Source organism: Scatophagus argus, chromosome 1 (genome assembly GCF_020382885.2).
Source record: "Scatophagus argus isolate fScaArg1 chromosome 1, fScaArg1.pri, whole genome shotgun sequence".
NCBI classification, from domain to species: domain Eukaryota; kingdom Metazoa; phylum Chordata; class Actinopteri; family Scatophagidae; genus Scatophagus; species Scatophagus argus.
The window spans coordinates 13,413,395-13,438,351 of record NC_058493.1 but is presented as its reverse complement, the minus strand read 5'-3'; the positions used below and the strand labels follow the sequence as shown (position 1 = coordinate 13,438,351).

General features: G+C 39.1%; 1 protein-coding gene across 1 annotated transcript in view; it reads right to left on the bottom strand.

Moving 5' to 3' along the window:
- LOC124064464 (CUB and sushi domain-containing protein 1-like) overlaps window positions 1–24,957 on the bottom strand; it is a 358,243-nt gene that overhangs the window by 212,643 nt on the left and 120,643 nt on the right. Inside the window, exon 3 of the mRNA XM_046398956.1 lies at window positions 21,788–21,900. Coding sequence (XP_046254912.1) covers window positions 21,788–21,900 — 113 coding nt within the window. The remainder of the gene's footprint in view (window positions 1–21,787; window positions 21,901–24,957) is intronic.

Below are 24,957 nucleotides of genomic sequence, written 5' to 3'. Positions count from 1 at the left end.
AAAGTTTCAAGCAAAGAACGTCAACCAAGCACGTCAGATTAACACAAGGCTGGCTTCACGAGATAGAGCACACACACGCATCAAACACACATGCACATTCTTAAAGACACACACACACTTCGAATTGCTAAGACCCTGACTGACTGACACATCAGACATGAGTGGATGGCAGAGTGAGAGGGAGAGTAAGAGCGAGATGGGATAAACAGCTGGGTTCTCAGAGTTCAGAGAGTAAGTTATTTTAAGTAAAAAAAAAAAAATGTTATTTCAGAGAAAAAAAGAAATGTAACTGGGCCTATAACTACTCTAATTACATAACATGCCAATTCTACATTGACATAAAAACACAACTGGGAATACATGCATGTAAACAGCTGTGACTTTCGAGTGGTTGTTGAAGTTAGCAAAAGACAATGACCCTTTCCACCACGTTTCCTGAGCTTTGGCTGATATAAAAACGAAACTTTGCAGGTCTGAGTAGAAAAAGAAGAAATGCTGTCATTCTTCCTTATGCAGTTACACAATTGAATGCAAAGATCATAGGCTGGCTAGTAGACTTTAACCTTACACTTTGTACTCTGACGCTGACTTTGGCTTGTGCCACAAAGCAATCCAACAGCCGTATAACATGACCACTAACATGTGTGTGCCCAGTCCAGCAGATGGTTGTGTTTATTAACAAAGGTGTATAAAAGAGTATAAAAGATTATAAATGTCCCAAGTTTAATGTTGTAATGTTCAAACCAAACATGGCATGTTTTGCATTAAGTGTTACAGTTTAATTACAGCTTCACTTTAAGCTCATCTTTGTTATACACAGCACTTGACCTCTCTCGCCCTCCGCTCTCTGTCTTTCTGACTCTGACTATTAAAAATCCGACAGCAGTGTGGCCATTAATATTAACACTGCATGCATATGTAATAACATTTAGTCATCATAGATTCAGCACTTCCACTGAGGAGATACAGTGATTGGCTGAACAGTGAAAACGTTTTCTCCTCACCAGGTAGTTAGCCATATTGTGAACCAAAGGATTCTACATGGATACTTTCATTAGCATCACCGGTGAGATCGGTCATCATTAACTGCAATCTAAATGCTTTACTTCTGCTTTTCTCCTGTCCTCTCTGTCCCTCGGTCTCACTCTCCACCTGCCCTGCTTTTCACAGTGTCGCGTAGTTAAATAATTGAAGTGGCAGGTGCGTTGAGTCTCGGTTAAAATAGAGACGACGTTTGCAGTGGAGCACTTGATAGCTGACCTCTTCAACCTTCCAGTTTCAAGTCTGGTTAAATCCTCTGCACTGCTCTGCCATGCTGACGCTACCACAGAGTCATTAATATTGCTACCAGCCCTTTATGTCACAGCAGGGTGCCTGGTTTACATCAGGGTGGCACGTTGAATTTGCTCCTTTACCCTTACTTGGTATTTGTCACATTGGAGATAATGTTTCAGTATTTCTTTTGTTGGCTAATTTTCCAGCTCAATCCTATCCCATGTCTCTTCCACCCTGTCTCATCCAACCAGTCTCTTTCACACGCTGAAGAGAAATGCTGTTAACAAGTGAAGCACTGTTACAATCAAGTGTACAGACAAGAGCCAACAATGGCAGTGGAGTGGAAAGTACGAAGAGCAGAGCTCTACTTGGCCTCTGCTGGCTGTTCTGTCTGGACATTTCAACACTCCACTCGCTCACTCACACATATACAAGCTTCATACCTGCTGCTGTTATGTACACCTGCACACACAAAGAGTTAAGGGGAGGAATTCAGACTCTGTAAACAGATATGGTGAAGGAAATCACAGCTTACTTTGTGTGCTGATGTCACCTGATGTTAAGGGCGCTATGAAGTACACTGCATAGATTTAGTTATTTTTCTTCATTATCGTGATACAAATCATTTCAAACAACATGTCAACGTGAGTTCATTCTGCGGTTTATGGGCCCAGTAATTTGAGAACCCTGATCAAACTAACTTCTCTGGCTCTGATTTTACTTCCTGAAGCTGTCACATAAAGAGGTTTGAGGCACTTTAAGATCCTGGTGTTTGACTTTATTTGACCTCTTTGAGTTTAAACTCAGTTGTTAAGTTATAAGAGCTAAAGCTTTGTTTACTGTCTAAAATTGTATTTTGGCCTCAGTGGCTTCAGTGGCAAAACTCTTTTAGATAGACATCTCTGGTTTGCTGACTGCCTGGAATTGAATTTGTTGCATGAGCAGGCAGAAAACAACCAAGTGACTGCTGGCAGTGTGCTGGTTTGGTTACCACATGCACAGGTGCCGGCACACACACACATACATGCATGTACACACACGCGCACTCATACAAGGCAGAATAATCCTTGACTGATTTTAGTTCTCATAGTGAAACCTTGCAACGCAGGCCACTACTCTACAGCCTTACCTAGAGTCATGTCTGTGTGTGTGTGTGTTGTGTGTGTGCGTATGTGTGTGTGTTAATGTGTATGTGTCTGGTTGTATTTGTGAGTCTGTTGTGGTCAGTGATTTTGTTGCACTCCAGTTGTAGAGGGAATTTGACTGCTGATATGCTCATTGCAGCCCAGGGCAAGACAAGTGAATGTCTGTGTGTGTCTGCTGCGTGCGTGTGTGTGTGTGTGTGTGTGAGCGTGAGTGTTTGTGCGTGCATGCATGCATGTGTGAGTGAGTCATTGGTGGTGAGAGAAAGCGACATTTGGGTGGGCAGGAAGTGACCTGTATCTCAGACGGGAAGCTGCACAACTGGTGACCACACACACACACACACACACACACATACACACACACACACACTTGAAGAGACACTGTTGGGTTTTTGTCTCCCAACTTGTTTCATAGTGAGTCCATGCTTGAATGAACCACAGCAGAATGCCCAAAACCCAGAAAGAGACAGACTAAGAGAAAGAGAAACAGTCACTATCATTTTACGCTTTAAATGGATGTTCGCAGCCTCTCTTTGGCCGCAGGCACATTTCCATGAAAAAGGTACATGAGGTTCTGCATGAAAAGAAACTAGAATACTGACATACAGTAGATACATTACATACATATTAATATACACTGTGTAAATTGTAATTGCAAAATTAGTAACTGAAAATTAAAAACAAAATCGATTGAAACTGATTGATCTGACACTCTTTGTATGTAATATCTGTGTGGACAGAAGTTTCAGTAGCTGTTGACAACCACACTGTGCACTTCTGTCCACTCATCAGTGTAGGAGCTGAGACTGTGGTATTCACTGGGAACAAAAATCTACATATGAAGGCCACTGAAAATCTGCATCATTCTTTTGTCCACTGCTGATTTTTTGGTGCTGAACTGAGTTCACTGTCTCTATTCTGAAATGTAAAATGCACATAGTGTAGCCAGAGATGGAAGAATTAGACTCTATTAACACACCGTAATTAACATACATCTTGATTATGTTTAGCGCACTGGTTGCCAAACTTTCTGGCTTGTGACCCCTTAAAACAAATAACTGTCACAAGTTATAGCCTCAGTGCGGACATGAGCACTCGATCAGAGAGGGATTTTTCTGTCTCAGCTTCTTTCACTGAGGCATGCACAGGGTTGTAATGGTGGAACAACTAACAGCTGTTAGTTGCAGGGGGCCTTCTGATGGTGAGTTTGGACATGTGTGCGTTTGAGGGAATGCAACAACATGCAACTTTAAAAAATGATAATGGACAATTATCTGAAAAGTTCTTATGCAGTATTTCAGAGACAATGCTTAATTTTGTCGGTGGTGGATTTCAAAAACCACCCTCAGAGAGCAGCAACTTCAGCACTATATGTGTGTCTAAACAGGATGCATTCAGGCACAGTACTGAGTGTAGGTCACCTGTGCTTTGACATCAATCAGGATTAAGTTATGTACAGTAGAAGAAAATAGATGTGAAGTGCTGAAATATGCCTCAGAACTGCCAAAATATGATTGTGGTTGTGTTTATGCGTAAGTGAAATGTGAGTTGTTACGCAGCCTGCTAGACAGCTGGATTGATTAAGTTAGATGCGAATCCGTTCTGTCAGACACGTGTGAGACTTACGACTGAAAAAGTCGGACGGAACACTTCCTGTGTAGGCATGTTGTCAAGAACCAGTAAGTCAAAAGAAATCATCCACATCCTCGTTGAGCCATTTGTCACCTTTAGGTGGTTTTGATGAGCAGCTGTCTTCGAGACTGTCTGCTTCATGAAATGAAGGAGACAGACTGAAAGAGACACCAGCCAGAAAGTAAAGGAGAAACACTTATGCATGCCTTCTCCTTATGCTACCTTGTGCATGTGTGTGTGTGTGTGTGTGTGTGTGTGTGTCTTTGAGTGTGTTTTGATCAATATGCAAGGCATCCATGCAGTTAGTCTTGTTAATGTGTCTGACTGTTTATGACCCTTAAGGCGTGAGGAAGGACAGATGTAATGGAAAAGAAATAGAGCGATAGAAGACAGAGGCAGAGAGAAAGCTGTTTTTTTCTTCAGGGTGGCTTCATTCTTCTAGCTTTTTCCGGACTTTAAACTAAACCTGCTGTGCCAACTGGTTTATGCCTGCCATTAAACATGCATTTACATGCCGTCAAACCCTCACCCATTGTATAGACAACTAAGACTGCTGATCAAACACCAACTCTTGATGTGACTGGACAATTGCACATAATCGTGACTGAGATCAGTCACATTCAGCTTTCTACTAAACAGAGGGATCACACAGAGGCCTGGAACTATTTTTGGCCTGCAGCGTTCCAGTTTTGACTTCTAAAATGTGTTTTCAAACACCGAGTACACTCTGACAAAGTGCTATCAGAGATCCTGTTCATTTATTCGGAGCATCACACCCCCATTGCATTTAGACGAGGGAGAAGAGTTCAGATTTCACCCTAGTGAATTCCATTAAGGTAATCAGATAAACTTGCTTGTGGGAGAGCTGCCACTCTCCAGCGATGAAAAAAACGATGCCTCTCTGCAGTATACACAGCAGTGGGAGGGAATGTCAACTTTAAACATGAAACTGTCAGTAAGTTATGAACACTTATCTTGTTTTTTTTTATCACATACTGAATGTATTTTTACTCAGCTCCACTGGTTAAACTCCCCAAAGATACTACAATTATGAAATCTGACAACAGTACAACATTCAGGGAAACATTTTTATTTGATTTCTTGCTAAGAGTTAGATAAAAAGATTGATAGCAATCTCATGTCTATACACTAAATATGATACTAAAGCCAGGAGGTTAGCTTAGCAGAAAGATGGAAACAGCTAGGCTGGCTCTGCCTAAAGGTACAGTAAAATAAATCTAACTACTAGCACCTGTGAAGCTCAATAATTCATAAAAATCTTCTTGGTTTTAGTCCAATAAAGATGCAGGGGTGAAACTGACAAGTAGTGGTTTTACTGGGTGTTAAATGCAGGACTGTTTCTTGGCCTTGAGTAGGTTGCTTTATATGTGCAACGTCTGCAAATATTCAGGAGAATTTAAAAGGTGTGGGCCATTTTCAAAAGGTTAAATGATGATAATGCTTATGGTTTTATAACTACGTGCACAGAGATTTGGCACTGCTGTGACAATACTTAATGTTGCCAAATGAGCCAAAAATCTAAAAATTACTCATTGTCCAACTCTGTCTGGAGATTGCTGCATTTGCCAAATCCATCTCTGTTAGGGCTCCAGCTCTGATTTGCAAATGACAGGACACAGTGACAGCCACCGTACATGTGACTCCTGGCTAACTGGCTGGCTGGGTGTCCAAAGCTGCACTAAAGGGGATTGTTCAGATGTAATAAGAGGATGATGACAAGGGAAACACGGTTTTGCTATTTTTTTTTTCTGAGAACAGAAGCACACTGTCCATAATCTGTGTTAATGTCATGATCCAGGATTTATTAGTAATTTTACAGAAATGCTTGTGCAAATACTAGAATTTTTAAATTGAAATGATTCAACATGACTAACACATCTGATTTCTCCTACACAACATCTACATGGAATTTCCAAAAAATCTAGTTTTATATTAAAAATGTGTGTCTCAAAACATAAAGACATGAACAGGGTGGGTGTCACTTAATCCTCTGATGAAACTCATCACCACCTGTTTAACCGGACGTCAGCACAAGCTGTCCTAAATGACACATCTGTTAAGAAAATTCTAATATGTCACTACCTCAGTTCACTCATTGCTCCTTTAAGAATAGCTAAGTCAACTTTTGCTACAACATGTCAGGTTGTCATAGTGTGCCAGGTTTTAAAATTACATTGACAAGGTTAAGGGAACTTTAAAAAAAACAAAACATCTGTCCTTAATATCAGCTGCAGTGTAGAGAATGATCCCCTGGCAGTGACAGAGATAAAACAGCTTTACCTGTTAAATAGCAGAACTTGCTGACATTGAAAGGACAACCTCCCATTGGTACAAGAAAAGTATCCAAATCAAGTGCAATGGTGAGAATGGTGACAACAGCGCAGTTAGAAGATAGAGGTCTGACAGCAGAGCTTCAGTTATCTTTCGCATCAGGACTACCTGCGCTGACAGGGTCAGGGCAACTTCTTAGCAATGCAAATTTACCCTCTCTTTTATTTATTTTTTATATTCAGCTAATTCCAAGCATACATTTGCTCACTTCAGAAACCAATGTGTCTTTGTGAGAGCTTGTTTTTCGATGGTGCAAGGTAGCAACGGCTGCATGAGTGGACTTACTTTCTCTCAAAATCTATCTCATACATATGCTTTCTCAGTCCGTCTGTCAGTTCACCTCCTTGGTCCAAACTAAAATATCTAAACAACTACACATATTCATGGTGCCCATTCACAGTGGAGGATGAATTCTAATTATTCTATTGATTACCTGACTACCTTTCTTCCAGCACTGCCATAAGGTTGACATTTCTGATTTTGAAAGAAATGTCTAAACAGCAACTGGATGGTTTACCATCACATTTGGTACAGATATTTCCATTGTGATTCCTTCACTTTTCAGCAACATAAATGATATATCAAATATTTAAGTTTATGACCAAAACCACACACTGGCCTCTGCTGTACTTGTTTTTAAGTGCTAATTAGCAAATGCTGACATGCTAACACACAGAATTATGATGGATGAGATATAAATACTCCAGGTTGGCTTGGATTGTTCTTTTGACTGGGTTCTGGTGTTTTGGCTGCGAACCCCTCACACTGTAATCAAGATGAGAGCAACAGCAAAATGATTGTTAACATGGAAATATTCTGTAATTGGCGACTTCACAATGAAGTAAAACCCAGTCTGGTTTCATAGAGGAGGAAACATCTGTTCTTACTCTGTATCGGCCCACACATCGTACCTCCTCCATTTTTTGTATTGTACATGCACTTCATTAGCTAAGTCATGATTTGTGGAAGTAAATAGCTCATGGACTGACAGCATAAAGACGGACTTAGGGTTATCTTCACCCCATAAGAACTCCTTGTGAAAAGAAAGATGGAGGAGAGTGAAAGAAAGAGAGAGTGGGATGGAGAAAGAGATAGAGTCATAGAGGGATGATGAGATGAAAGGTAACAGAAAGAGCTAAAAGACTGCTAGCAGACAGAAGTGGACTTTTTTCTATTCTGTTTCACTCTTCTCCCTCTCATTACCTCTCAAGCACAATCATTTAACCAGACCATTAGTGAAATCAAGCCATTTTCATGGTTCTATAAAGTAACACCTCCTATTACAACCCAGTCTACATGTGACATCTTTTTATTACAGGATTACAAAGAAATACGACCATCCCTGTCACAGCCACATGAGCTACACAGAGAAGTACAGATGACACATGAACATGGCTATGATTCCTCTTTGAAATCTGTGAAAACAGCACATAAATGCCCTGATTGGAGGATGTTTGGCTGTGATCACCTGGAACACTTGCTTCTTTTGTATTCGTAGTTTTCCACTACTAACATACACAGCATGAGCTCAAAGGGCACAATGTTGCCTTGCAGCTACGGCAGTACAGGTCAGCTAACCCGAAATAACAAAGTGGATAATATCGTTGTTGGGGAAAAAACAGAAAAAGAGCACAGAGCTGTTATTCAAGAGCTATGTCATGGTGGTGTCTGTGGCAAGGCATTTTCCTCAATTTACTACAAGTCTAACAAACGACTTGGCCATGTTCAGCATTCAGCACCATTAAAGATTCTTTGTCTACAATATGAAGCACATGGTTTGGAGAAGATGTGGAAATGCCATGACCAAACTATTGAAAACACCTGGGAAAACAAGCAGGTGTTAACAAGTGCCACTGACAGCCTTGATTGAAAATTACATGCACAAACCACTGTGATTGTACAGTGATTAAGACAAAAAGCTGGACCAGTGTAAATGCCACGTTGTGATTATGCTGCGCAATTTTGCTCTTCTTTGGAGTAAACATAATCATGGTAAGATATCACTGCTGTCAGGTGAAAGCCATCTATCTGGAAAATGTCAACTTTTGTGCATTGAGAAAAACACACTTGTTTGAATGTAGATGTGTAGACAGTGCAGTTTCGGAAAAATGCAAAAAAAATAAAAACAACAAAAAAAATGAAGGGTTTTATACGCCTGAGGGTCTGAAAATCTGCCTCAACTCTGAGAGGAGAACATAATCACGCCGATAATTTGAAAGCATCAAAATCAAACTAAGATAGGAAGATTTTAATCCAACAGCAATGATATGTTATTTGCATGGTCGATTGATTATTTTAAGTGTGAGTAGCTCATTTTCTCCACACGTGACACTGCATATACTGCTGGTCCTTTGTTCATGTTTTAGCCATCATTACTGTGCATATCTCATTATTTTTGTCAAGGTGGCACCTGTTTGTCTCTTTCCTCACTTTTCTTAACGTCTCTTTTCCTGTTTCATTCCATAAAAACATCCACAACTTATGGCAGGTAGTTAAGGTGACATAACATGATGTCTTTGATCTAAACCTGTGTGTCTGCCGCTTGTCTACAGTGTATATATCTTGGTGTGCACCCCAGGGAGAGATGTGTGTCTTGAAATGTGTGGGTATGTATGTATTTGTGTGTGTGTGTGTGTGTGTGTTCTATTTTTAGGCACATCTCAAGCAGAATGCATCTTGGGAAAAGGTACGAGTTCAGCCAAGCGAGTATGATTTTTAGAGTCAGTTCTCTTTCTTTTTTCTTCTTCCTTTCCTTTCCTATTATCTCTCTTTTCATTTTTTATTTTCCCTTCTCAATTATCTTCTCACCCTCTCTTCTTCATCTTCTTACCTCTAATTCTTCAGCTGTTCCACAACCGTGACATTTCTGAGTACTTCCATCTACCGACAAATTGTTTGTAAAAGCAAACATATGATTTGTAACCAAGTACTTTGTTATAATGACATCAAAGCAACTGGTAAAAAGGGAGTTACTAGAACAACATTCCACTAATAGCATTCAAGTATACAGTATATGTGTCTATTTTTAACTACTAACAAAGACTCTGGAAGTGATACGAAAAAGACTTGAAAAGCCTCCTAGCATTTATTCGCTCTTTGGTATTCTGTGGATGCTCTCCATCTTTCACTGCAACCCCTCCTCTCCTCTTTTCTTTCTCTCTCGGCCAGAAAAGTGCTTGGTATTCTAGGGATTGTCTGCTCTTCTTTCCTCTCCAGTCTACTCTCCTTTGCTCTTCTCTTTTTTTCTCACTCCTCTTCTCTCCACCTCCTCCATCTCCTCACCTCTCTTCTCATGCTTCTTGATGCAACTTGTTTCTCTCTTCTGCCCCCTTCTTCCAAGTATTTCCATTTTCACTTCTCCAGTCATGATTTCCCTATAAAAATATTTTTAGTTTTTTGCCTAATGTTTCTGTCAGTGACCAGGCATTGGTCTCTCGCTGTTATTCTACATTAACAGTCACACATGCACATCAATTACATACATACAATATTAAGTAGGCTACCATAAAATCAAATTACACACTCACATACAAATAAGCACGCATACCCAAACACAGAGAGAGCAGTGGACTTAACACACTTAACAACTTTAACTGACAGAAGCCTAAAACCAAGGTCTGAAATGTTCACCACAGCATCCAAAAAGGTTTGATCTTATCACAAAGCAGCATCTTAACAGCAGTTTAAGGTTTCCTTTGCTTTGACAGTTAGTGAATCTGACAAAGACGGGTGTAGGAGCTATCCTCTAAATGTGGACTCCATGCACTGTTATTAATAACAGCTCAGAGGTATTACGTCACTAAAAATATGACCTGTAATAAAAATATGCAACTGCAATAGCTGAAATTGTCAGTGATGATTTACAGCAACTCTAAGGTGTATTGTTTGCTAAAGCATTGTACTGCATATTTTAAAATGTTCTTATTTGCCTGATGATGTAAGTCTTAGCATGTTCTGTGGGGGTTCTAAAGGTGTGTTCAGACGCAGTGAATTTTCACCTCACGTCATCTATGTGACCTTTTGTGCTCATTCACCCCAAACAGTCGATGTTCCAACTTTTCAGATGATAGCTGTAAGCTAGCCAGGAAGGAAGACACCCGTCAGGTCAGACTGAGTGCTTCTGTCTGTTTGTGTTCAGCTCAGTCTCTAACTGAATTCAAATGTCACAGAAACTCCAGTTCGTTCTTTTATTTCCCACCAGTGCCTCTGGTTTTCTTCTCATTTGTACATTAATGAATGAATTTTTTAGTTTATTTTTCACATTTTCAACTTCTTTCAAGAAGTGGACATGTGAGGGAGAGGCTCTGTTAACTGAATTTCCCTCGGGATCAAAAAAGAACAACACATTCACATTTAATCACACTTCTTCCAAAACTGGTTTCTGCTTGGGTCTAAACGCACAATAGCAATGTTTGTTGTGTTGGCAATAGCTGCCCCCCCCCCAAAAAAATCAATAAATAAAATAAAAAATAAAAGCATCAGAACAAAAAAGCACAAAGTTTGGACCAATGTCCAGTTCAGCTTCAGGTAAGAGTTGCATTTAATTTTAAGAAAATATGCAGACTTTGAAATGTAGGATCCTCTCTGAACTCCACTCAGAATTTTATTCTGCATTCAGGAGAACGTGCTATTTGCAATCTCATTTTAATGTTCACACTTTTGCAGTTTCCTCTAAGGCTGGCATGACTTTGTAATTATTATAACACCACAGTTGCTTGCAGTATCGCCAGTGTTGTTTTTCATTGCTATTTTTATGTGTAATGTAGTCCCAAACTGAAGCAAGGCCTTCCTTAAATGGAACAACAGTGCTCTACACTCTCTATAGTGTTTTATTATTAGGTGCACCTCAGTTAAACTAATGCAGCATAATAAAATAAATCCTACCTTCATGAAGGTTCCAATATTCACTTTTTGCTGCAACTATTTTAAACACATCCTTATTCAACTTTATGGTCATTTTGGATTTTGCAGTTCGTGGTGCTGTTGAATTGTACTGCATTATACTGACAGGTGATTCTCTCATTTATCAGTGAGGGTACAGCCTGAATAACTGCATCACAAAGTAGATCCTATAAAATGACCATACAGTTGATCAACACCTCTCAACATAAAACATTAAAGCCATCATGTAGGGAGCATTTATTGCAGGACTGTTGTATTAGACTGCATTATTTTTTAATTTAAATGAGATATAAATGTAAATATATGTATAGTTTGTTTGTAATTCACATTCACAAAAATGTTTTCACTGAAATAGTATCTAAATAATTACTCATAATGACACTGAATGTGTGTCTGGTGCTGAAAATTAAACAAATCTCAAATGCAGCAGATAAGTCTGCTGAACAGGAAGTGTAGTTCTCTCTTCTCCTGCTGCCACCACCCACTGAAACATGCCAAGAAAAAGACACACACAGAGAACAAGACAGAGTGAATGCTATTGCCAGTACTGCAGTATTCTGCTCTAATGACAGAAAAATTACTAAATGCATTGAAATTACAATTGTTATTTACTTGATTCATGTACAGGTATTTGATTATTAATTTTCCTGGAAAGAGAAAATGTTTTTCATGAAGTCTAGTTTGTCACTGTAGCAGTGAGAAATCTGGAAATCTGAAGCCGGATTAAGCTTGTGATTATACCTTTTAGATGTCCTTGTTTGATTTTTAGTAGAAATTACAAACTTGTACTTTTTAATGGACATTAAAAAGGATATTAGATTTCAATTACTAGTATTATACTTGATATTAGAGTGAAAAGAAAATCTCCAGCGACTATCGCTCATGACCCCATTTAGCTCTTCCATGAGGCTTTGAAAAACATAAGACAGGAAAAGAGTCAGTTTGCCTAGAGAGGGACGTCCACGTCATAAACATTTTATATATTTTCAGTGGAACCAAGTTACAAGAGACAACCAGAATTTGATAATAATAATCTGCCTCTTTCCCGTGGATGGCACTGATACGCTAAAGATTTAAGGTGTGAGAAAGAGTTAGAAACTCAGACAGTGAAAGCCAGAGAGAAACTGAAAGCATGACTGAGAGTCAGAGAGAGCGTAGCCTGACACTAAGCGAGCACTTTCTGTCTCAAAGATTTTCACACAGATTTCATAAGCTGTGCTTATCATCAGAGACAGAAACACAGACGATAAAATGGGGGCACAGAGATATGAAAATGTAACAGAAATCTTTTATCTCTGCCACCCCCAATTCCCATTAGGCTATTACAGTGCAATTGAACGGCACTGAATTGTTACTGGCCATAAGAGATAAAGGGTCCTCATAAGAAAATGTTAACTTGGGGGGTCCCATGTGACATTAACAGACAAAACCAATAGTTCAGTGAATGTAGCATTAACCTCTGAGATCAACAGTGTGAAAACAAATGCACAAGGATGGTGTGATAGAATTTCTATGATGCTCCGAAAGAAATTTTAGTAAACTTGTAAATGATAAAAAAAAAAAAAAACGTGTATGATTTACATTTTCTGTGGAGCTGGCAGACCTGGGTTTAACATGTAAGCTATGTGCCTGTGTGACTTTGAGAAACAATATTTCTGGTAAAATACTGAGCAGGAAAATCAATACCATTACAGCCTTACATAATCTCCTTCATGAATCATCATGTGTTTAATGGCAAGCATGCAATCCCACCTGTCTGAGTGTGACGGTCCCCAGGATTAGGACTCAATTTAGATTGACACCAGTGGTACAATCTTGAATCACTAAACCTGCCACAAACTTGAAGAGTGTCCTATTTCAAAGGCTGGATCTTTTCAGCAATACAGTCCACAAAGCTGAATCCTTTAGAAAATCAAAACCAATAGTGCATTTGGATGAAATTCCAAAGTCAAAACATTTTAAAGTGACCCTGACATCACCCTTGCCCAATAAATTATACAAACCCCTGAAAAGCTGGCGAAAGTTACACGAGTTTATTGTAAAAGGTCAAGGTTATTTGTCCTAAATATGATGGATGCGTACCAGGTTATTGATATTCACTTCCATGAGTTTAAATTTCACACTGTGTTTTGTTGTAAACAAGATAATATAAGAGAATAAATATGGAATTGGAGCTTGGCTTACATTGTTCACACGCTGTGGTGACTTATACATGATCACCTGAATGTTAATACCAGAAAACCAGTACACGGTCATGTGATGTGTTCAGACTTTTTAAACAGAGAAGTATTGCCTGAACATTTCAGTTGAAGGCCTCTAAGATTTTTAGTTTAGTTAATTTATAGTTTTACCGCCCTTGCACATCAGGCAAACATAGTAAACTCTTGAACTGTAGATCACAATTGCGGTTCTTGATCTTCTTTATCTTAAGGCCAACTAGAGCGTAAACTTTTATTAGTCTTGAACCTTTATCAGAACCACAAATCAATCAAACAGAACCCATAAAAAAGTGTGGGTAAATTTTTAAAAAGCTAATTAAAACTGTTTAATTACAAATTATTTAATCTGTTCCTTTGTTGGTTGATTCATTAAATTGTATTTCTTTTTGTCAGAGAAGTGCTCATTTAAAGCTAAAGGAGTTGCATGTTCACCCACTCCTACAACAAGAGAAGGGAAATTACCTCGGAAAAATAGAGATCAAGGCCTTCTTCTCAAATCTGCGGGGAATATTAATTACACAGAGACATCTATTAGAAGCGTAAAAATTATTTCGCTCATGCAGACCTATTTTCTGGTTGGACAGTATGAATATAAATAGATGACCACATTTTCAGTGGATGCACTGCATAACAGATTTGTGAGAGGTTTTTACGTTTTGGCTCACTTTCACTTCCTTAGTGACAATGCTGGCTGCAATGTTGCAAATCACTCACATGCAAGAACAGAAGGTGTTTTAGCGTGTAAGTGTATGTTCTGTAAAGACGTGCACTTCTGGGAGAAAACGTGGCAATATATAAATTGTTCGTGGTGCTGAAAACAGACCTTTTCATGAAATGGATTTTGTGGAGAGGAAAACCACAAAGCTTCCAATTCTGAAAAATGTAAGGTGTGAATGTTGATGTGCACAGTTCTGGCAGAAACCATTCAATATGCATGCCTAACTTAACTCTGAGTATGGTCCGACAACTTTAACTGCTGAAGAAGACATGTTCAGTTGCCAACAAAACATCACTGTAGATATGCTGAACATTTCCCAGGTGTGAGTGTAAGCATTTTATCCCACCTTATGCTCTTAGTGATCCTGCTGAGAGTCCAGTGAGCCCAAAGAGACTGAGGATAGCACATAAAGGGTGCTAAGTTCAAACCACTTAGATGTCATATTGACTTTACTACATGCTGGGAAGTTGATTACAGACTCACCACTCTCACTACAAGTATGTGTGTGTGTGTGTGTGTGTGTGTATGAGAGAGAAAGTGTGTCTTGACAACAAGCTTAGATGATGGTGGTATCACCCTTGAACACTCCTCTGCTACCCCACCATGGGCAAACACACACACACACACACACACAGCAGGACAGTTGACATTGCCGCTTAGATCGATGTAGCTGACTACTGCTGGCGTCAGTAACAACAGCGTTATATGACACACTCCCACAGTGAAGAGCTTCCTATGGCGTTCCAGTCAATATGGGTTAATGGTGTAACGGACTGCTTCTCCCTTTCCTTTCTCACTGTCTTTCACTCTCTGTGGCTCTTTCACTCTTTTTATCTCTCCAGCAGACATACACACAAACACACACACGCGCGCACACACACATACACACACTTAAATACACGAATATGTAGCAGCACTTGACTATCCAAGTTAACAAATCCACTAGTAGTCCTTCCTTCCTTTAATGATTTGCTGTGTTTGCTCTAAGAAGCTTCCCTGCTGAATCCATTGGCTTTGACTAAATTCTCCAACCTATTATTCTCAGTGAAGGGCACACAGATACTGATAGGATTGGGGGATAACAGGTCGATAGCATGCTAAAACAGGCTATGCAATGGTAACAGAGAAATGCAGTAAATGTCATTCGTATTCACAATCATTGATATCCTCCTGAAAAAAAAAAAACTTTTCAGAAAAGTAGAAAATGATATTTTTTATGTTTCATGTATAATTTGTCCCACTGGGTTGGAGCATAATTGCCACTTAAGATATGAAGGGATTATGCATAGTATTTTTACCATGACCTAACCTCTTAAACATCTAAAATGGGAGTGTGCGTTGCATATGTGTTTTAATTTACATTTATGTGCTCTGCATCCTATTGTATATAGCAAAGCAATAGTCATAAACATCATAAGCCCAAGCCCATTTATTACAGTCATGTCAACCATTTACACTTCAAACAGCTAATATATTATATGTGTATATATAACTCATTCCATCAGTATACGTGCAAACAATTTCCTAAACAAGCTAATCAAAAGGAAATCCAAATGAATTCATTTTCCTTTGAAATAACTGTTGTTTACCCTCTAAGTTTCACTCTGATAAATTAAGTCTTTGTTGCTGTTGCCAAATCTACAAGCTCAATAATGCTGTGACCCAATGAAAGCAGTTATTATTGTGAATCTATAAATGCTTTACAGAACACGTATGCATTTTCCTACATCAGCAGCTAGAAACGTGTGCTGTTAGAAATGTGAGCTGATCATTACTGTTGATTAAAGCTTCCAACATGGATTCGAAAGTATATTAATGGCAAGTGTGATGTGCGATAACAAGTCCGGGAAACCACGAGTAGATGCAAGTCAGAGCTGCTTTTCGCCACTGGTGCTTGTGAGCAGATGGTAAAAGTGTGCTTTCAATATTAAAAATACATTTCTCTCTATGGATACACAAAAACAGCTTGAGCACATTCGTTCATGATCTCTAAACCTTGATAAATGAATCCCCCAAAGCTTTGTGTTCATCGTTCTTTTTTTGGTTGGCTGAATGGATTTCACTTCGGAAACTAGCAAGCTGGTCAACCGTCTTTCAAACAGGGAAATTACAACAGCCGGGATATGAGTAGAAAAACAAAGTAAAGCATGCGGTGAAAATAGATTTAGAAATGCAATGTGGGTTGTAGTATGCAGTTAGAAGTTAATTCATTTTGTGATTTAAGACACAATCATTCAAACATTACAGGACAATCCACACAGAAAGAACTTTTGGCATTTTATACTGAACCATCTCATTGAACACCTACTCTTTATCCAATGTATCAGTCCACTCACATTCCCAGCATGCAATGGGGGACCCCATGAGAGTCACAATGCATTGTTGTAGGAAATAAGATCAAGAAATATATGTTTTGTTCCTGTACACTCCAGTACACAGTTAGTCAGCTTGGTGAAGATAGTTTGACCTGTCGGTGTCCTTTCAGCTGCTGCTGTTGCTGCTGCTGTTCTGTGCTGACTGGACAGATTTTTAAAGTGTTGTGACTGATGTGTGCTTACGATGCTGGCAAAATATGTAACACTTTACCAATCAGTCAGCTAACTATCGAACCTACTAACCACCTTACTAAGAAACCTATGAACAAAACTAAATTTCTTATTCATGGAGTGAATTAGTTATTAAAAGTAATACATAATGAAGAAATACAAATAAGAAAGAATTACTGTCAGTTTGAGTGGGGAGAAAATTGAGAATGTGTCTATGACATCTGTAATCTTATATTTCAAAATCACTCCTCCAAATACTTTTTTTTGTCAGCCTGCTAACATCTCATAGTTTATATTCATATAATGTCACAAATCCAGTGCAGTGTAATTTTGTGCAATGGCTATTTTCAGTCCTCTGAGAATAGTAAGTCGAAACTCTGTGAAATAAAGGCACCACTAAGAAAACTATCTGGCTAGAGGCTTCGGAAAAAACTCTAGATGAATAAATCTTTCTTATGTGTAACATCATGTCTAAGGACCCAAAATCCCCGAGCAGGAGGCTGCGATCTTTTTGCATCTCGTCCAATGGTTGGTGGCTACAGGGCTCCTGCCACAGTCTGTGCAAAGCCTTGCATCAAGTCAGCAAGATTTGGAAGCTCCTAGAAGTGTTCCTAATGGATTCTACACCAGTCTACACAGCAGAGAGGACGAGGGAGAGAGAGGAAGAGGGTGAGAGTGAAGGAGAGAGAAAAAGAAAGAGAGAGAGAGAGAGAGAGGGAGAGAGAGAGAAAATGCCAACACCAAAGGGGATGAACTTTGTGCAATTTTACAGATACACACACATTCAGGCATGGGTGCTAACACATTACATGTTGTAATGCAGTGTAAAAGTGATACCCCATAAGATCCTCTACATGGTGACATGATGAGTATCATCATAACAACAAACGAGAAAAAACAAAAAAACTCATGACCTGTAACACATATACTGGTGCACACACACACACAGGGTCATGCTTTTCCATCAGTTTTGGGGACATTACATAGACCTCCATTCATTTCCTGGAGGCTTAACCACCACCTAACCATAACAATAAACATGACTTGCCTAATCCTGACCCTTACTTAACCAAACACTAACCTCAACCTAACCTTAAAGCAACTCTTCAACCTAATATTTAATGATTTACATTGTGAGGAGTTGCATTTTGTCCCCAAAAGTAAGGCGAGTCCTCACGATGTGACTGTGTAGACAGACTTTGTCTCCACAACTACTGGAGATTGGAAACTACACACACACATATACACACACATACACACACACACACACACACACACACACCTGCCCCTCCCTATCATCTCTCTTCTCCTCTGTAGTTACATCTTATCTTTATTCTGCCTCTATTGCATTTCCCATGTAATCTTAGTCATGTATACTTGTGTGTGCTGTGTTTTGTGTGTGTGTGTGTGTGTGTGCGTGTGGGCGTGTTGTGCGTGTTGTGAGTCCCTTTAAAGGGTTTCCAAGTCATGTTTTCCGCAGAAGTCCCTCAACAGGAGCGGAAACTCTGCAGCAGTTTGCCAAGGGACAGAAAAATGCACACTCTGCCTCTTTCTCTCAAAGTGTGTGTGCATGTGCATGTGTGTGTGTGTGTGTGCATGTGTGTGTGTGTGTGTGTGTGTGTGCGTGGGTGTGGGAGATTGAGACTTTGAAGATGATGTTTCTACTTTGTTTTAAAGTTAAAGGTGGCACTGGCAGTCAATAATCCCTCTCCCTCTAAAACACACAAGCACACACACACACACACACTCACCCAAACACCATTCAGCTGCTGTAGTGCATATTACACATAATCGCCGACAGTTTATAATCATTAGTCCTTGTTAATTAGAGCAGTTCTTAGTCAAGATGTTAAATGAAAAATGTTAAAACATCTTTGTTAAAATACTTTGTATTGCGGTCATTTGGATACTTGCTTTAAACTGAATCTGCCCATTAAAAACACATTTGTTAAAAAATGAGATGTTCTTCATCATCATATTGTCTTAATGCTGCATTTTAAATACATCCATAATAATTCTGAATTAAAAGAGATTTGTTGTTAAGGGTTAAGGTTGAACCCCTGAATCCAGTAAAACATATATATGTCATATCCTGACAATAATAAGCATCACAGCTGCACTGACAAGTTTCTCAGTGTACCTTATTAGTTCATTCACATGTTCTAAAGCTGAAAGAAGTCAGGAAGGACATCAGTTTCATACAATTTCCTTTGTTTCAGGACAGTTCAGCCACTACTGTGAACAAAACAGTGAGGTCTTGTATCCACTGAGTCTCTTCTTATAAGCAGCAGCACTTAACGAATGCTCAGGGGAAGTGCTGGTAGTGCTTCCTGCTGTTAAGTGACAATTGCAAACTCATTTAAGGTGAAGCAATCCTTTACTAAAAGTTTAAATATTTATGCATTTTAGCATTTGGCACCATGACTGCTAAACACATGCAAAGCTCCCTGCTCCAGCAGGAATGTGCATAAAGGCATCCTTTACTTTTGAAAACCATCAGCATCGATGCATATTGTTTTCATCACATCAAGAGCTACGGCTGCAAGTTTAACTAATGAAACAGCTGCAGGAGGCTGACTTGCTGACTGGTTCCTGAACATACAACTCATATACATTTTCTGAAGAATTTCATTGCTTTTTTTTTTTTTTAAGGTGGAAACAGATGGAGATGATTGAGAAGGAGATGAGAGAATTACATGTGGCAAAAAGACCTCCATCTGGGAGTCTGATGCATCTGAATACTTGTACAAAATACCATAAAAACACAATCACTGTTGAGTGAGTGAATAGGAAAGCACTTCAAATTCTTCTCTGTTAAATGTGATTTAATACGTTTACATGTAGGATGTTTATTGTCTTGAATACTGCTGTGTTGTTGGAGAATAAGGTTGTCACAATGCCAGAATTTTAAACTTTGAACTCCTTTCGACACCACGGCAAGAAGAGAAAATATTGTATCGTGTCATTTTAAACATGTGGTATGGAAAAAGTATTGAAAAAAATTATACCTTTGACAACCTCAGTGGCAACAACAAACTAAAAATGTAGACCCCTCCTCATCTTTCCCTCCATCGCTCTCCACACCTCTCTGTCTGTCTCTCTCTCTGCTTCAGGGGAAATTAATTGATGATTATCTTGTCTTGCAGAGCTGGTTTGCAAACTTGCTTTTTTATCAGCAAAGCCTTGCTTTCCACCACTTATAGCTTCATTTGACCCACCCTTTCTCTTTCTCTTTCCCACTGCCCACCCATCCCTCTTTCTGGTGACTGTGGTCTTATCGGTAAGCTAGGTGTTCAGACCTATAGTTCAGTTTGATTTGCTTTAAAAAAAAGAATAGACCAGAGAATAGATTTGTTAACAGAACTGGCTGTGTTAACGGAGAGGAGCTGACAGACAGACGGAGGAGACAGGATGGTTAGGGCCAATAAAAAGACAGGGCCAAATAGATTTTTGTTAGTGCAAATTAGTTTAAATGAACAGAAGCAGAGGAAGAGTAAGGAGGGGAGAGGATTACAGGGAAGAGAGAAAAAAGGTGTAGTTGAGAAACAGAGAAAAAGCAGGAGAGGAGGGAAAGTAGACTTTGAAATTGTCTAATGATTGATTTTGAATTAATATGTTCTAATATGTTGTTCAGTTGTCTGTTCAGCAAGGTTTTTTGTGTTTTGTTTTATGTCATCGGGACATTTGATGGCAGCAGAAAGTCATAGTTGCAGCAACAGTTCAAATACAAAGACACAAACATCAAAGATAGTCACCAAGATAGTCACAGTACACACACATAAGCACACACCACACAATGACGACCACTCCTGAGGCAGGAAACACACTTAAGGGTCCCCACAGATGTGAAACGGAACAATGGAAAGAAGAAGAAAAAAAAAGACAAAGTACTTCCTGGGAAAAGGTTTAATGGCTGTCAAGTTCATTTTCAGCATACACAAATGACACACACCCACGACCATACACACACAGTCATACGCACATGCACGCGCGCACACACACACACCAATAAACAGTATATAGACAAGGTAAGATAAAGGTGAAACACAGAAAAACACACGCACACACACAGGGGAGTAAGTGTGTATATCTGGTCTCTTGAGTTTGTCTTTGATATTTAGAGTTCATGATTCATAGATGAACTCTTATGCAAGCGTAATGGAACAGTATGTGTGTGTGTGTGTGTGTGTGTTTTGTGTGTGTATGCATCTTCAAAAGGTCAGGCTAAGCATTTGTGTTGCATCCCGACAAGCACACAGACATGGAAAAATCCTGTATACCACATTCATAATACACATGTAGGACACACAGCAAAACAAAATGCAGCCAGGAAGTCAACACGACAAGCAGCCATGTGAACATGGATGTCTCAGTATACAAATAAGAATACACGACATATAAACATATGGCTATAGCATATGTATACATAACAGTAGTTTCAGCTGATTCAGGGATTATTGCCAAGACACTGAACTATTAACACAAACAGTCATTCTCTGAAGTCAGAAGAAGGGCTCAGCCATACAGTCCAGAAAAAAATGTTTGTATGTACACCACTGCTTGTTCCTACTGATTTTGATCAACAGTAGAGTTTGCTCAATTATTTTTCTATGCAATAAATGCACACACACAGTCCTTAAGGAAAACTAACTTCAAACACCATCTGATCCCTAAGAACACTAAAAATGATGATGTCAAAAGTACAGTGATAAGATAACCTGGATTATGCACGCTCTCCTTTAATCAGCATCCAAACATGTCAGCAAAGTCACTCCATTGATTTGCAGGCATCCTGTCATTTGGATACGTTCAAATAAACAAATAAACATCATTTTTGTTTTATGGAGAACAGTCTTTTTTTCTTAAAGCGCAGTCTTATTCACACATTTTCCTTTCACGTCACTTCGCAGGGAAATGTTTCATCACTATTGACTCAGATATTGTCTGTGGTGCACGGCCAGCATTCATACATGACTGGACCCTCGCACATTCTCTTACCTTCGTATACAGCTTTGAAGCCCTGTGCGCTGACAGCAAAGTCTGTGGTAAACCACAAGGCCAATATAGATCCACTGCTGACTATAGGGGAGGGCAGCATGAAACCCGACAACCTGAAAAACAAGAAAAAAATGTTATAAAAATTGTACCTCCAACACATGGCAAGACACATTTCATGTCGACTTGTGAACGCATACAAGGCAATATCAATTCTGAAATGCTGATACATGTAAAAATAAATATATGACAAAAAAACAATACAATTGTGTGTGTTCACTGTTGATCGTATTGATCTTATTGCTCAGTTGGACCAAGATCCCTCTAAGGTCTTCTCTTTTGTGTTTTCCTTACACTGTGCTATACTCAGCTTTCCCACTCAATAAGAGAGCAAAGGGAGTGATTTTCTCAATCTCTAGAAATGCATTATATTAACTTGATACATCAGTTCGACAGTGCATAATGTCTACTGTCCATGTTAACCAACCAGCTCAGTCTAGACATTCTGAAATGCAGAACAAAAAAGAGAAAATAAAAGCAGAAGACTTTGCACTAGAGAAGTTGGAGGTTATGATGGAACAGCCTTATTGAAGGGTGGTGGTTAAACAATTACACCAAATAACAAATCACCAGGGTGGTGGTTAAACAATTTGGGGAGAATAGGGAGAATTCTGAAACTGAACAAATAACTAAACATACAGAGCTGAAATTGAAACAAATGAATAGTGTATTGACTTTCCTATATAATGTAGATGAAAACCATGTGATGATTTATAATGACGAAATGTGTATACAATGGAGACATTAATAACCGCATTCATCCTGTAAATGACTGGAAATTCTGACTTGAAATCAAATAATTTCACGATTTGAAAAGAGATGAAAAAATTGAACTTGCTGTACTTTTGATAGAAGCATATATAGTTATATAGTATAGGAACATTTGTTCCATTTACAGCTGACATAGTTCTGTTTTTTGTGTCAGAACATGACCTTCGGTATTGAGGGAGCTGGTTTGCAGCCAAGGGTAGGTGGTTAAGATGAGGACAAAAATCCCCAAGCCTGTTGCAGCTACAGATGATTTAAGTATTTTAGCGTGTTGACAGCAAAGCTCTCACTCTACTAGTAGATGTACGTCCCAGTACATGGTGGAGTTCCTGGAGTTCAGTCAGAGGCTGAGCTAAACAACATCACACAGATACTCTCCTATGCACAAGTTTTGTGCACTTCTCTTGATATGGTGCAGCTTCCAGGAGCAAGTTGTTTCCCCCAAAAGAAGGTGAAGTTCTTACATTCCTGGTAGATGTGAGAATGAGAACGCAATTGCAAGGGACCAAAAACTTCATGGGATGTCCAAGTTCATTCTTAGATTCAAAGCTCAGATATTTGAAAATGGCTTCAAATTCTGAGTAGAGCCACTACTGAAAAAAGAAGGATTAGGTAATTTGGGAATTTAATTGGAATTCCTGACAAGCTGCAGCAAACATACAAATGAAAAGATTTAGATATTTACAATTCATTTGGCAACTGTATGAGCAGAGCAGGAAAAAAATAAGGATTTAGTGAGCCTATTTTACATTAAAGAAGGACAAAAGAAGGGAAAAGAAGGACAGATTCAAATGTTAATATAATCAAAACAATGACAGTGAGTGGTTTGTGTGTTATTGTCAGCCATTTTGTAAAATTTATGTCATCGCTGAGAGGTCAGCTAGGTCAACAGAGAGAGGGACTGGGGAAACACACAAAAAGAAAGAATGAAAGTGACTGGGAAAAAGGCAGGCAAAGAAGAAAAAGGAGAGGCAAAGGTGGATGGATAAAAAAGACAATGAAAGATTAGCTACTTAACTATCAAGCAAGACAGAGAAGAGTGAAAACAGAACAGTGAAAAAATGAACAATTTTAATTCTCTGACTTCAAAGCAAGGACACAAAGGACAGACAAGAACAGAAAAATGGAGTACGCAAAGTAGGAAGAACAGAACAAATAGAAGTGTGCATTTTGACTCAGTGTGAATCAAATTTTTACTTTCCTAAGCCACAGTAGTGTCTGGCACCTCTTTTCTTTTCTTTTTTTTTTTGTTCAACTGTGTGCACTGAGCTAGGGGCATGTTTACCACTGTATTACATCACTTTTTCTTTTAACAACACCCAGTAAGTGTTTGGGAGCTGAGGATACTAATGGTTGGGTTTTAAAAGTGAAATGAAATTCCTTCTTGCTTGATACACATAATTATTTTCCACTTCTGAAAAATACGTCCTCTGGATGGCAGCATATGTTGCTCTGAAACCTGTATGTACCTTTCAGCATTAATGTTTGCTTTAAGGAAGGGGAAGCTACCCAAGCCTGAGGCACTTACACAACCCCATACCATCAGAGAAGCAGGTTTGTGAACTTTGTGCTGGTAATAACCTGACTGGTCCTTATTACCTCTTATTATGTGTAGACATGTGTTGCTATCTATCCTAATCTATCCCAATGTAAAAAAAGAAAAAACAGAAAATAAAACAGAAACACATGTCAGCATGATAACATCTGTCTAAAACTTTCAACTTTTCAATAAAATTTGAACATTGCAGCCTGTATGAGGGCACAATTGATTGCTGGACTGTTGTCTGACTGAATAGGTTTACCTTGGTGTAGATGATACCTTGTGCTGCTGTGACAATGAGAATTTCCCACCTGCGGGACTAATAAAGGCCTATCTTATCTTCTCTTATCTTAGTGCTGCATTCACATCTTCTAGCAGACTTTCAGAGGGTACTTTGTCACTTAGCAGTGGTCAGCGATCACGGGGGTGCCAGCTTTGTCATGATCTTCAGTCTCAGGTCAGCTGCCCTTGTGTTAAGGGACTTTGTGTCTATTATTGAGGCTTGGTACCCAGTCTCAGAGTGTGCTCTCTGTGCTAGAATTTGTTTCTTTGTTAGTGTAGATGTTGGTTTTCAAAGCATCCATACATCCCTGAGCGTCTGCATCTGTCCTCTCTCACTGGGATTGCTTGTATGTACCCTATATTCTGCATTAGTTCACGAATGTCTTGTTCCAGTAGCCCATTTCTCATCAGGTTGCGCTGGTCCCCCAACACCTGAAGCGGAATTTGTCGACCCGAGCAACGTCTGAACCGGTAAGACTCATTCTGCATTCTCATATGAATATTTCACCAATTAAAAAAGAAA